Genomic DNA, 12,163 nt, shown 5'->3' on the forward strand with positions numbered 1-12,163 from the left:
GAGTGGGGAGGGAAAGAACATGAGTCTTGTAACCATGGAAAAATATTCTAAATCATCTAATTAAATAATATTTTTTAAAAATTAAAAAAAATGTGTAGGGTTCTTGAAAAAATGTTGGAGAACCACTGTAGGACAGAATCAATCATAAAAGAGTAAAGCATCACTGAGGTCCCAGTGGAGGCCAATTCACTAATTTGTAGTGAATCCTGTTAGGACAAGGTTTGTGACTTCCTTAGGCTGCATTCTGCAGAATGCAAAGAGCAGAAAGTTGAGTATACCCAGCAGTGGGGTTTGGAAAGGGATGCATGACAATAGGTCAAAGGGACAAGGAATTCTAGGATAGAGATTAAAGAACAGGGTCCAGATTTTGGAATTAAATAAGAAAAGTTACTGGTGGCCAAGCAATCCTACTATTAGGTATATATCCCAACAAAGTTATAGACAGAAAGGTCCCATAAAACACTAAAATATTCAGAGGAGCACTTTCTATGGTAGCAAAACATTAGAAACAATATCCATTGATTGGGGAATTGTCTTTTTAAAAATGTATTGCTATCTTTTGTTTTTACCCCACCTCAATGTTTACCTTATTTTTCAGTATGTTCCTCCTCCTCCCTAATGCCATTGCTTTTGACAAAAGAAAAAGAGGAAAAAATAGTTCTGCAAAACTAACCAACACATCACCAAATCTAACATTATAAAGGATGTCCCACATTCATTGTTCTTATCTTTACAAAGAAGGAAGGTCACGCTTATTATAATTCCAGAATCTGGTTTGATTTTGTTCTTTTCAGTCAACATTTTAATCATTATATTATTTTCCTGGTATTAGCTTAAGGAAAAGGGAATGTGTGTATATATGTATATATATATTTTAAACTACATGCAGGGGACTCCTGTGAAGTGTTTTACAAATATCCTATATAAACCTCACAACAACCCTGCAAGGTAGATACTGTTATTCCCATTTTAAAGTTGAGGAAACTGAGGCAGATATGAAATAACTTGCCTAGGGTAGAATCTGAGGCTAGATTTGAGCTAACATTTTCCTAATTCCAGGCCCAGCTCTTTCCCCAGCACCACCTATAGGCTTAATTCACATCATATCATGATTTTCCATGCTATTATATATTTCCAGTACTTATTGCATAGTAATATTCCATTTACATTCATTTATCACAATATGCTTAGCTATCCCCTAATGAATGAACATCTAATTGGTTTTTAGTTCTTTACTACCACAAAAAGGGCTACAAAAGTATTTTGGATATACGGACCTTTCTTTTTATAATTTACCTTCTTGGATCTAGATATAGCATCTTTTGTTTTTTTAACCCTTACTGTACTGTACACAACTTTAAGGCAGATGGGCAAGAGGTTAAGTGACTTTCCCAGGGTCACATAGTTAAAGTTAAAAGTTCCCTACACCAATGAAATTACTGGGCTGGAGATTTTTTTTAATTCCTGAGGAGGAATTCACAGAAAATTGGGAAGACTTGCATGAAAAAAACATAACCAAGTAAGCAGAACTAGAACAATTTTCAAGACTACAGAATTGAATACGGAAGATGAGTATTTACACAGTTACACTCCTGGTTAAGGTTTTTTTTGTAATAAGAGGAAAGTGAAGAGAATATAAAGAAATAATTGTGATGTGGAAAAAAGACACTATTAAAAACTGAAGGTAGGTTACATTTCTGCGTATAAAAAATTTCACCTGGTCTGCATATTTATTGATCATGTGTTCCATATTAAAATGCTTTGGACACATCACCCCTCCTCCCCCCCCCCCCAATTACTGCTGAGATAGTTTACACTAATGCAAAAGTCAGATCAGATTTTATTGCACAAAAGTTTATACTATTATGAAGAACTACACAAAATTCAACACTGATGGTTAGCAGCCCTCCTAACAGAGACAAATTGGTACTATAGAAGCCCAAAAATTTTTCCTAGGTCAATTTAATTCTCTCAATCTGGAGATGGGCTCATCACTTCCTTGGACCATCAGAAGCTTCCTTTGTTCAGTTACTAATACCAACATTTTCAGTATCACTGGCTAGGTCAGGAGTAAACTCTATTGGGGGCAAAGGCTCTTTAACAAATGTCTTTATCCCTGGAAGGCTTCTCCGCCTTCGAGCTGCCAGCTCGATCTTTTGGACCAGATCCACATCCCAACGGTGAGTTACAAAACTAAGCACAGATCCCAGTACCTCACTTCCAACCCGGCCCACTCTGCCAGCTCTGTGAATATAGTCCTGCAAAGTTGGTGGAAAGTCATAATTGATAACCAGCTCCACTCGAGTACTGTCTAGGCCTCGAGAAGCTATATCTGTGCAGAGGAGAATGTCCTTGGTGCCATTCTGGAAGGACTGGAAGATGCCTGCTCTCATTGTAGCAGGCATCTGCCCCTGAAGCCTTAAGTGTGGGATTTTGTGGTCATCCAGGATATAGCCTAGCCAGTTCACCGTGCTGGAACTATTACAGAACACCAGAATGGCCCCAGATGAGCCAGGGTTGTCTTCTCCACGGTGCTTCAGGGCTTGTATCAACTCAGTCACTTTCTCACTTCCCTTTAGCCTCAAGAACCTTTGCCTAACATGAGGCATAACACAGTGAAGCCTGGGGCTGGTGATGGTGGTGAGGTTGCCCAGGTCAGTGACTTTACTCAGCAGCTCTCCCACACCCTCAGGAAAAGTGGCCCCCACCAGCACCAGCTGGGCCCTGGGGTTGAATGGGTCTTCCAACTCTTCCCGGTTTTCCGCTATGGGGCTCTTGCTCAGGATATATTCCACCAACTCCAGGAAGCTCTCATCCAGCAAGGTGTCGGCTTCATCCAATACCAGGAAGCAGAGCTGCCCCAGGCTCACAAGCTGCCTCTTGAGAGCCTTCCACAGGGCTCCTGGTGTGGCCACCAACAAGTCTGCAAGAGGCTCTTTAGAAAGCTGCGACTTGACACTGCCCATGCCGCGGCCCCCACCGATCTCACGCACACACAGCTCCAGGCCCTGTCCTAGGGACCCTGCCACAGCCCGCACCTGCTCCGACAGCTCTCGGGAAGGCACTAGCACCAGGCCCCGGGGTGCTGGACCAGTGGTCAGGCGGGGCCGGCGCAGCAGCCGCTGCAACAGGGGCAGCAGATAACTCAGAGTCTTCCCGCTGCCCGTCTCCGCGGCGCAGAGTAAGTGGTGGCCGCTGAGCAGTGGAGGTATGGCCCGCCGCTGCACCCACGTGGGCCGCACGACGGATGGCATGGCCTGGCAAAGGGCGTCCAGCACGCGGGGCTGCAGGCCTAGGGCAGCGAAGGCGGACCCGGTCCCGCTCTCCTCCTCCTCCGCCACCGCCTCATCTTCCACAGCGCCGGCCCCGACCGGCAGCGCGGGCACCAGGCGGTGCGTGCGCTCGATGGAGAAGTGATCTCCTCTGGACCGTCGGTGCTTCCAGCCGCGCGAAGCCAGCGGCGCGCGCTCCCAGCGGCCCACGGTGAAGCGCAGCGGCTGGCTGAATTCGGGTCGCCGCGCCGCGATGAGCAGAGGCCCGGGCCGGGGCACCGAGACCCGCGGCGCTGGCCCGCCTCGAGCCCTCGCCTCGCGCCGCAGCTTCAGGGGCTGCGGGATGCGAATCACGGGCAGCGCCTCCCGGGGCCCTTCTGAGGCCAGGCCCCGGAAGGGCCCACCCGGCCTCCGCAAGAGCAGCAGCAAAAAGTGAAAGGGAGCCCGGAGCCCCATCCCTCCACCGCAGCTCCCCGCCGGGCAGAGCGTAGCCGGCCAGTCGCGCTACAGTGACGTCACCGTCGCGCAGTGCTAACGCACTACGGAAGCCCACGTGGGAACGGTTGTCTGTGGCACCGCCTGATCGCCGAGCTAGAGGTTCGTAATCAGACCTTGGAAGCGCGGTCGGGCTGGGGGTTAGTTTCTGCCTCCCCCTCCGCCCCCGAGCCTGTTGCCCCGGGTCTCGAGAAGGGTGGAGATTTAGGGATCGCCGGAGCAGGGTCCTCTTCGCCTTGGGACGGGCGGGGGCAGACCGAAGGCTGCAGTGGTTCGCTGGCAGGGCGGGCGGAAGGGATTGTGGGGGGCTGAAGCCTTCATGGACCCTTGACCGTGATCTCCTGGTGGAAAATTGAGTCCGGGCAGCCTCTGACTCGGGGGCTCGTGGGAGGAGCTGGACAGGCACGGGAGGGTTGCCAGACGCCCGAAACCCCCATAGACCTCAGCGGGAAGGAAATGACACCCTTCTTTATTTTAAAACCCTTACATCTTAGAATCAATACTAAGTATTGATTCCAAGGCGGAAGAGTGCCAAGGGATAAGCAGTGGGGGTTCCAAGGGACTTGAGCAGGATCACACAGCTAGTATGTGTCCTAAATTCTGATTTGAACCCAGGACCTCCTGACTCAGGCTTTTCGCTCAATTCACTAGCTGCCTTTGACGCCCTTCTTTTCTCTGGCTTCTACCTGAAATTTGAATTTTGTTCTTAAGTTGCCGTGAAGGCTTCTGGGAGCATCCCTGGGCTACCTACCCTAGGGGGAGTATGAAGTTCCTATTGAGGACTGTGGGTCTTCATCCTCCAGTCGGGGGCAGAGTGAGGGGAGGGGTTCAGGGAGGAACTGACCGTTTGCTTCTCATCCTGACGATTCACCAAAATGTTCTTCCACCTTTCATTCATTAGGTTCATTCTTTAAACATCAAGTATTGAGCGACATTAAGCAAAATTCAGATTATACAGTCCCTGCCCTCCTAGAATTTATAGTTCTGTTTAGTCCTTTTCAGTCATGTCTGGCACTTTGTGACCTCATTTGGGGTTTTCTTAGCAAAGATTGGAGTGATATATTTCCTTCTCCAGTTAATTTTACATGGGAGGAAACTGAGGCCAAGAGGGTAAAGTAACTTGAGTATCACAAAGCTAGCAAGAGTCTGAGGTCAGATTTGAACACAGCTCTTCCTGACTCCAGGCCCAGACCTCTATCCACTACCCTACCTAACTGCCCTAAACTTAACTTTAAAAATCAAAGAGAAACAGTGGTATGAAGACTAGCAGTAAACAATAAATTGGTTCAATGGCCTCTCTCAGTGACCAAGAAGAGAAAAAAAAAAGGAGAAAAGTTTGAGGTGGTAACATGAGATTGTAGAAGGATTTAAGGGAGTATTTTTGTAGTAGAGAGACCTGGATATGTTTGTACACATTCGAGGAATCAGCATTTATTGAAAACTTATTTTCTGGCAGACACTGAGTTAAGCACTTGGGAAGAACTGTCAAGTCCATCACCCAGGAAAGTTAACTCACTTGCCATGATTGCTATTAGAAAGACCTGGACTTGAATTTAGGTCCTATAGCTGGTAAAGCAAAATACCCTTGTACCTTGCACCTCAGATTTGACCAAATAAGATGGGATCAGTGGAGTGGAAGTGATGAAGATGAATGAGAGGGTTAGTGTTTGACTGGAAAATATATTAGGGAGCAAGACAGAAAAGGCACATGGGTCTAGGATTGGATGTATAGGACCACTGCTGTCACACAGGCCTGGGGATTTGTGAAATCTGTGTTTTGATGTTTTGAGATGTTTAGTAACTTCTCTAGGATCAAACAGTTGTCAGAGATAGTATCTGAGGTCAATTCTTAATGTTAATCTAGCCTATTCACTACACCAAAGGGTCTCTACTTTTATAAGAATTGAGATAATGCTGTATAAACTGTACATTTGTTGTGAAAACAGAGAAAATGATTGGTTTTTGTGGGTTTAGCCAAAAATGGCTTCTTGGAAATAAACTTTGAATTGGTATGTGAAGGAAATAATAGATTGAGATTAGTGAAAAAGGAAAGAGCATCAGTGTCATCAAAGTTATTGATTTGTTAATAAATAGAATTTTTTAAAGGATAATTCAGTTGATTTATTTCCAGAGACACCATTCTAAACAAGGCCTTGATAACCACATTTCTGGATTCTGACCCTCCATTTTCTCCAATCTCTACCCCTTTCAATTTTTGAGACTTTCATTGTACATCTAGGAGACATAGCAAATAAACTACTGGATGTAAAGTCAGGAAGACCTGAATTCAAATCTAGCATCAGACACTTGATAAGTATATGACCCTGGGCAAGTCATTTAACCTCCCATGTGCCTCAGCTTCCTTTTCTATAAAATGGAGATAATAATGACATCCACTTCCCAGAGTTGTTGTAAGATAATTTAATAAAGCATTTTGGAAACATTATAGCACTATCTAAAAAATATGCTAACCTATTCTTTTCTTTCTTTCTTCCTTTTTTTAAAGCCCTCACCTTAGTCATACTTTGTATTGGTTCTAAGGCAGAAGAGCAGTAAGGACTAGGCAATGGGGATTAAGTGACTTGCCCAGGGTCACACAACTAGGAAGTGTCTGAGACCAGATTTGAACCCAGGTCCTCTTGACTCCAGACCTCATACTCTATCCACTGAGCCAGCTAGGTTACCCATATAATTTATAATTCTTTATTATAGCAAAAAGTGCTTCTCTTTGGATATTTATATATATAGATAGATAGATAGATAGATCCTTTTCTCTCTCTCTTTCCATTCCCTGAGAATTTATTTAGTTATGTTTGCTTTTTTAAACCCATACCTTCTGTCTTACTATCAGTTCTAAGACAGAAGAGAGGGATGGTCCAGTGACTTGCCCAGGGTCACACAACTAGGAAGTATTTGAGGCCAGGTCTTCCTGACTCCAGATCAGTTTATCCACTGGGCTACCTAGCTGCTCTTTATAATATGACCTTTACACCTGGGTTGTATCTCTGTTTGGCACTTACTCAAGTATATAGCATGAGGTGTTGGTCTAAATCTGATTTGTGTCGGACTACTAGCCCCTTTTCCTAGTAATTTTTATCTAATAATGTGTCCCTACCTCAGGAATTGGAGTCTGTACGTCGATTGTCAAAGTTCTTACTCAGGCTGAGCAAAAACCTTATAGCATCTGGGTACTAAAGGTTACATACTTTGTGTCTCAGAAGAAGCAAAATCAGTGTGACCAGGGCTCTGACTTATGTAACCCTGCTGCCTTAGTTTTGTCCCTACCTCCACCTGCTCCCACCATCCTCAAAACCAGGATTCCCATTTTTCTGGCACTTTTCTGTTCCTCCAGGGCTCTTTCTTTTCAGTCCAGAAGGAGCATTCAGGAGATGTAGCAAGATGTATTTTCATCTATTTACATTGTTATTAAGAAAGGGGAACAGGCACTATTAAAAGAGAGGAACCTGTGGTACTTATGGTAGGCATCATACAAAGCACTTAACAGTTGTTATCTCATTTGATCATAGCAACCCTGTTAAGGAAATGCTTTTATCATCCCCATTTTACAGTTGAAGCAGACAGAGGATAAGTGACTTGCTCAGTCACACAGCTAGTAAGTGTCTGAGGTTTGATTTGAACTCTGGTCTATCTGGATTCAGAGCCCAGTACTCTTTGCACTGTGCCTCTAGCAGCCTCAGTTATCACAGCATAATATTAGGCTCAGGCACCTGCCTATTGCTGGCATTTGGTCGGTAGTTGGGGATGGTGGTTGGATTTTGACTCATGTGGTACATGCCACCTTCTGTGTGTCCCTCTCTTGATGCTTCACTTAGGCTGGCTTGTCTCCCAGTTGGCTAGCACTTGGTGAGGATTGCTGGTCTCCTGTATTATTTATTGGTCAGTTTCTAGAGGGAGCACTGTTGTTGCAAGAGTCCCGGATTTCGAATCAGGACAATTGGGTTTGAATTCTGACTGTATTATTTTGGACCAGTCACTGAATTTGCCCATGCCATCAGCCTCTTCACTTGTAGAATGGGGAGATTACGCTGTATAAGCTCCAGCCCCTTCTGGTTCTGGATTTGTGACTTTTGCATGAGAATTAGTGGGAGGCTTCTGGCCCATCCTGGCAAAGTCCTTGAAGTTGGGATAACAGAATTGGTGATCTGGATTGGGAAATCACTAAGGGATGATTAAATTAAATTAAACAAATGCCTACTCTGCTGAAGGGAGAGAGGGACTAAAAATGCCAAAGAATGAATTCGTATTAGAATAAGACACAGTTCCTTTTCTGAAGGAGCTCAGATCCTGGTGAGGGTGTGATTGCATGTGCACCTGCACCAGGCAATAGATCCCAATGTGCTTTCTGGGGAGGAAGGAATTATTTCAGGCTTCAGGTCCTAGAGCAGGCCATTGGAACTAGGGCATAAAGGATAGGTACAATTTTATCTTCTCCCCGATGGAGAGAGTAGATTACAGGCAGGAAAGAGTGGGATGGCTTTGAGGTGAGATAAGTGAAGTTCTGGGAAAATGTGGGGTCAGAAAGTACCCTTGTTTTGTTGAGGTGTTGTCACCCAGCATGCCACTTCCCTTCCTGTCATTTTATCAGACACTATTTGAGACTGCTTTGTTTCCCACCCACGCAGAGGAGTAATTGAATAAATAGTTGATAGCAATTATGATCTTCAACTCTGGTGCAAAAAGGGAAAAAATAGAAATAGTTTTAAACACCAGGGAGAAGTAACTTTGCTGTATACTTTTTCTTCCATGTTGCTGAAATCCATACATTTTAACACTCTGTTAGTTGTCTTTCTGGTTAATTATCAGGTAGGTGGTGGTGCAGTAGATAGAGCAATGGCCTGGAGTCAAGACAACCTGAGTTCACATCCAGCTTTGGACACCTGCTAACTGTGTAACTTTGAACAAGTCTCTTAAGAATAATCTCTTTTCTTCAACTGTAAAATAAGGATGATAACTTACTTTGCAGGGCTATTGTGTGGTTCAAATGAGATCCTATTTATAAAAGCATTCAGCACAGAAGCCAGCACATAATGCTCTATAAATGTTGTCATCATTATTCTGTTGTTGCTTGAGTCACTAGAGCACAAATTCTGGTGGATTTGATGAAGATGGAAAGGCTCTGAGTACAGACCTAGTAAAAAACTATGTGTCCATTATGTTCTAAATAAAATTGAAAATCATCTATTTGGGACAGTTCTGAGGGACTTATGACAGAGAATGCTACCCACCTCCAGAGAAAGGACTGTTGGAGTTGGAATGCAGGTGAAAGCATTTGATTCTTCACTCATTTATTTGGATTTTTGGTTTGAGGTTTTGGTTTTATAAGATTATTCACTTACAAAAATGGACAATATGTACATGTGTTTTGCATGATAATATATGTATAACCCAGAAAAAAAAATCCTGTTTGGCTTTTAAAGCTGTTCCTAACCTTCCCTGTTTCCTGCCCCAAAACACACATACTCTCTCTCTCTCTCTCTCTCTCTCTCTCTCTCTCTCTCTCTCTCTCTCTCTCTCTCTCTCTCTCTCTCTCTCTCTCCCTTCTTCCCTCCCTCTCCCTCTCCTCTTCTTCTACTTTTCCCTCGCTCTCTCCCCTCCTGCCCCTCCTGCTCTGTCTTGTTGCACCTTCTTCTCACCACATACACCACTATTTAGTGGCACGTGGTTTTTTTTGCTATCCTTCAAACAACACATACCATCTTCTTACTCATTACATTCTCACTGGCTCCCCTCCTTATCTTGAACTCTGACTTTCATGACTCCCTTCAAGTCCCCCTTTCTACAGGAAACCTTTCCTTATCCGCCTTAATGCTAGTGCCTTCCGTCTATGATAATCTCTGGTCTGTCCTGTTCTGGTCCCATTTGTATGGTTGTTTGCATGTTGTATCTCTCCTTAGACTAGGAGCTCTTTGGGGGGAGGATCTGTTTTGTTTTCCTTTGTATGCCCATTGCTTAGCATAGTGCTTGGCTTGTTTCTTCTTGTCATCATCATCATCTCCCTTATCCTCAGCTAACCCCAGCTAAATTAGAAAAGAATCTGCTTTTAGAGGGTTAACTTGGGGTATGAATCATTATATCAGTGTGTTGGTGAACCTATGGCATGAGTACCATAGGGGGCTGCTCCCTTTTCCATCTCCAGGACCCACCCCTCTCCCCAGAAGCCCAATAGGAGCATTTCCTTCCTCCATTGTCTGGAGTAAGGGGGAGAGGGCTCACATGTGGCATGAGGGTTGCAGTTTAGGTACTCAGTCTCTGAAAGGTTCACCACCACTGGTCTAGAGTATTCTGCTATCTAGGCTATTGTAAGTAAAATGACATTATAAGGAATTTAACATTACAAAGACTGTAAAATTATGGAAATTTTGTTATGATTATTTATTTTCCAGATCATAATCTTTTTATTCATTATGTCATTCATAGAAACCTTTCTTTTGCCTATAGGACAAGTGCGTTAAGCTGGTATTCAAAGTCCCCACAGTCTGGCCCTACTGACCTTCCACCAGGCTGGTCAGTTCTCTGTACCTAGAATACATTTGCCCTTTACCACCCTTCACATTGCTTTGGCCAGTGGGTTGTATATGGGAAACATAATATAGGGGAAGGAGAGTCAGGAGATGGAGCTGCAGGCCCAGCTGCATTACTTACGAGCCTAGTAATCTTGGGCAAATAATTTCATTTCACTGAGCCTTGTTGTTTCCTTTCACGAAAATGACTAAATACTCTTCACATTTCTTTATAGCTTTAGAAGTCTGTGATCTAAGAGATATCTAGGTGTCTCAGTATATTGAGAGCCAGACCTAGAAATGAGAAGTCCTGAGTTCAAATTTGATCTCAGATACTTCTTAGTTGTTTGACTCTGGGCAAGTCAATTAACCCTCATTGCTGACTCTTCTGCCTTGAAACTGATATATAGTATTGATTATAAGATGGAAGGTAAAGGTTTAAAAAAAAAAGACCATGATCTGTATTTCTAACTACAAAAGCGTAAGCACAATTTCCATTTTAAACTAAGATTCTTTTTTTTAGACTTTTCTTAAATATTTGGGGAAATGGTACTTTAGATTATGATTATTATTAACTGGTGTAATCTTCCAGTCTCCACATCCTTGCAGTCCCACTTGTTTTCCCCCCGTTACTCCCATAGTAACATATTTGTATAATAATAATTCAAATACATAATTGGAAGGAAATAGAAAGAAATTGTGCAGATGAGAAGGCTGGCACTGGTGGAAGAAGGACTATACCTGTGTGAATTTTAAAAGTCTCCATCTTGGTCTAGCACCCAAAATTGTGCACACCCACACTACACGGGCATGTGCTAGTCAATGCCAAATCAGAAATAACTAACTGCCCACCTGGGCTGTCCTAAGCCAAGCTAGAGCCAACCATTGGATTTTGTGAGACACAGGAAGTGAGGTAGGGAACAGCCTCTGGAATTCGCTCACTTCCTGTGGAGAGAGCTAGACGCCAGTTGGTGTTAGGAGCTTGGAGAGGGAGGACGCCCGCAGACAGCTTTCCTTAGAGCGGTCACGTGAGTTAAGGACTGATTCTTTCCAACTTGGCCCTTTGGGCCTAAACTCCCTCTGCCTTGGTCAGAGGTTGAGTAGCCCCTTTCCCTTTTCTCTTCTCTCCTTCTCTCCCTCTCCTTTCCCTACTCCCAGTGTGATTAAACCTCCATAAACTCCCTTCTGACTTGAGTGTTTCATTTTAGGAATTTCATAAGTAAATTCCTTGACGGCCATTGTTCAATATTACATAAATCCTGTAGCCACACTTTAACCATTACAATATTATAACCTCTCCCAAAAGCCTAAAATTTCTACCAGTACACCTGTGTGATCGTAACCCTATTACAGCATCACATGGGATCATCATCATAACTGTGAGGTGGCTTGCTCAAGGACATACCATTTGTAATTGTCAGGGCTGAAACTGAAACCTAGACCCTCAGATGATACCAGGCCCCTTGATTCCTTCCACTAATACACACCTGGAGAAAATAGATCAATCAAACATCTATTATTAAACATTGACTGTGCGCCAAGGACCATATTACACATCATATGTACAAAGATAGAGGAAACCATTCTTGCTTTGAAACACTAAGAATATTAAAGAGTGTGTGTGTGTGTGTGTGTGTGTGTGTATGTGTGTGTGTTCCAAGCTGTAAAGCAGAAGAAATGTGCCTACTATGGATGGATTTACTCAGATTAGGTTTGTTCCTGGACAAGCCTGACCCAAAAGAGAAGGGAGTTACACTTTTCTTCTAGGCTCAGGCTCATTTTTCCTGCTTATTAAATCCCTTGATGCTGCAGGCTTGTTATAGCTCCAAAATCTCAGAGAAGATTAAGCCCATTCATACCTTCTTCTTGGAAGAG

At 43.8% G+C, this 12,163-nt stretch overlaps 2 protein-coding genes across 7 annotated transcripts in view; one reads left to right on the plus strand and one right to left on the minus strand.

Annotated features, from left to right (window-relative positions):
* Positions 1 to 1,822: 1,822 nt before the first annotated feature.
* On the minus strand, positions 1,823 to 3,728 carry DDX28 (DEAD-box helicase 28). The gene has a single exon (XM_007477220.3). The coding sequence runs from the start codon at positions 3,726 to 3,728 to the stop codon at positions 2,025 to 2,027; it is 1,704 nt and encodes a 567-aa protein (XP_007477282.1). The 3' UTR covers positions 1,823 to 2,024.
* Positions 3,729 to 3,737: 9 nt separating this feature from the next.
* The window catches only part of DUS2 (dihydrouridine synthase 2), a 72,071-nt gene continuing 63,645 nt past the window's right edge, over positions 3,738 to 12,163 (plus strand). For all 6 annotated transcript variants that reach the window (XR_008914839.1, XR_008914840.1, XR_459484.3 and 3 more), the window contains exon 1: positions 3,738 to 3,869. The gene's annotated coding sequence lies outside the window, so the exon portion shown is untranslated. The remainder of the gene's footprint in view (positions 3,870 to 12,163) is intronic.

Source organism: Monodelphis domestica, chromosome 1, assembly GCF_027887165.1.
Source record: "Monodelphis domestica isolate mMonDom1 chromosome 1, mMonDom1.pri, whole genome shotgun sequence".
Taxonomy (NCBI): domain Eukaryota; kingdom Metazoa; phylum Chordata; class Mammalia; order Didelphimorphia; family Didelphidae; genus Monodelphis; species Monodelphis domestica.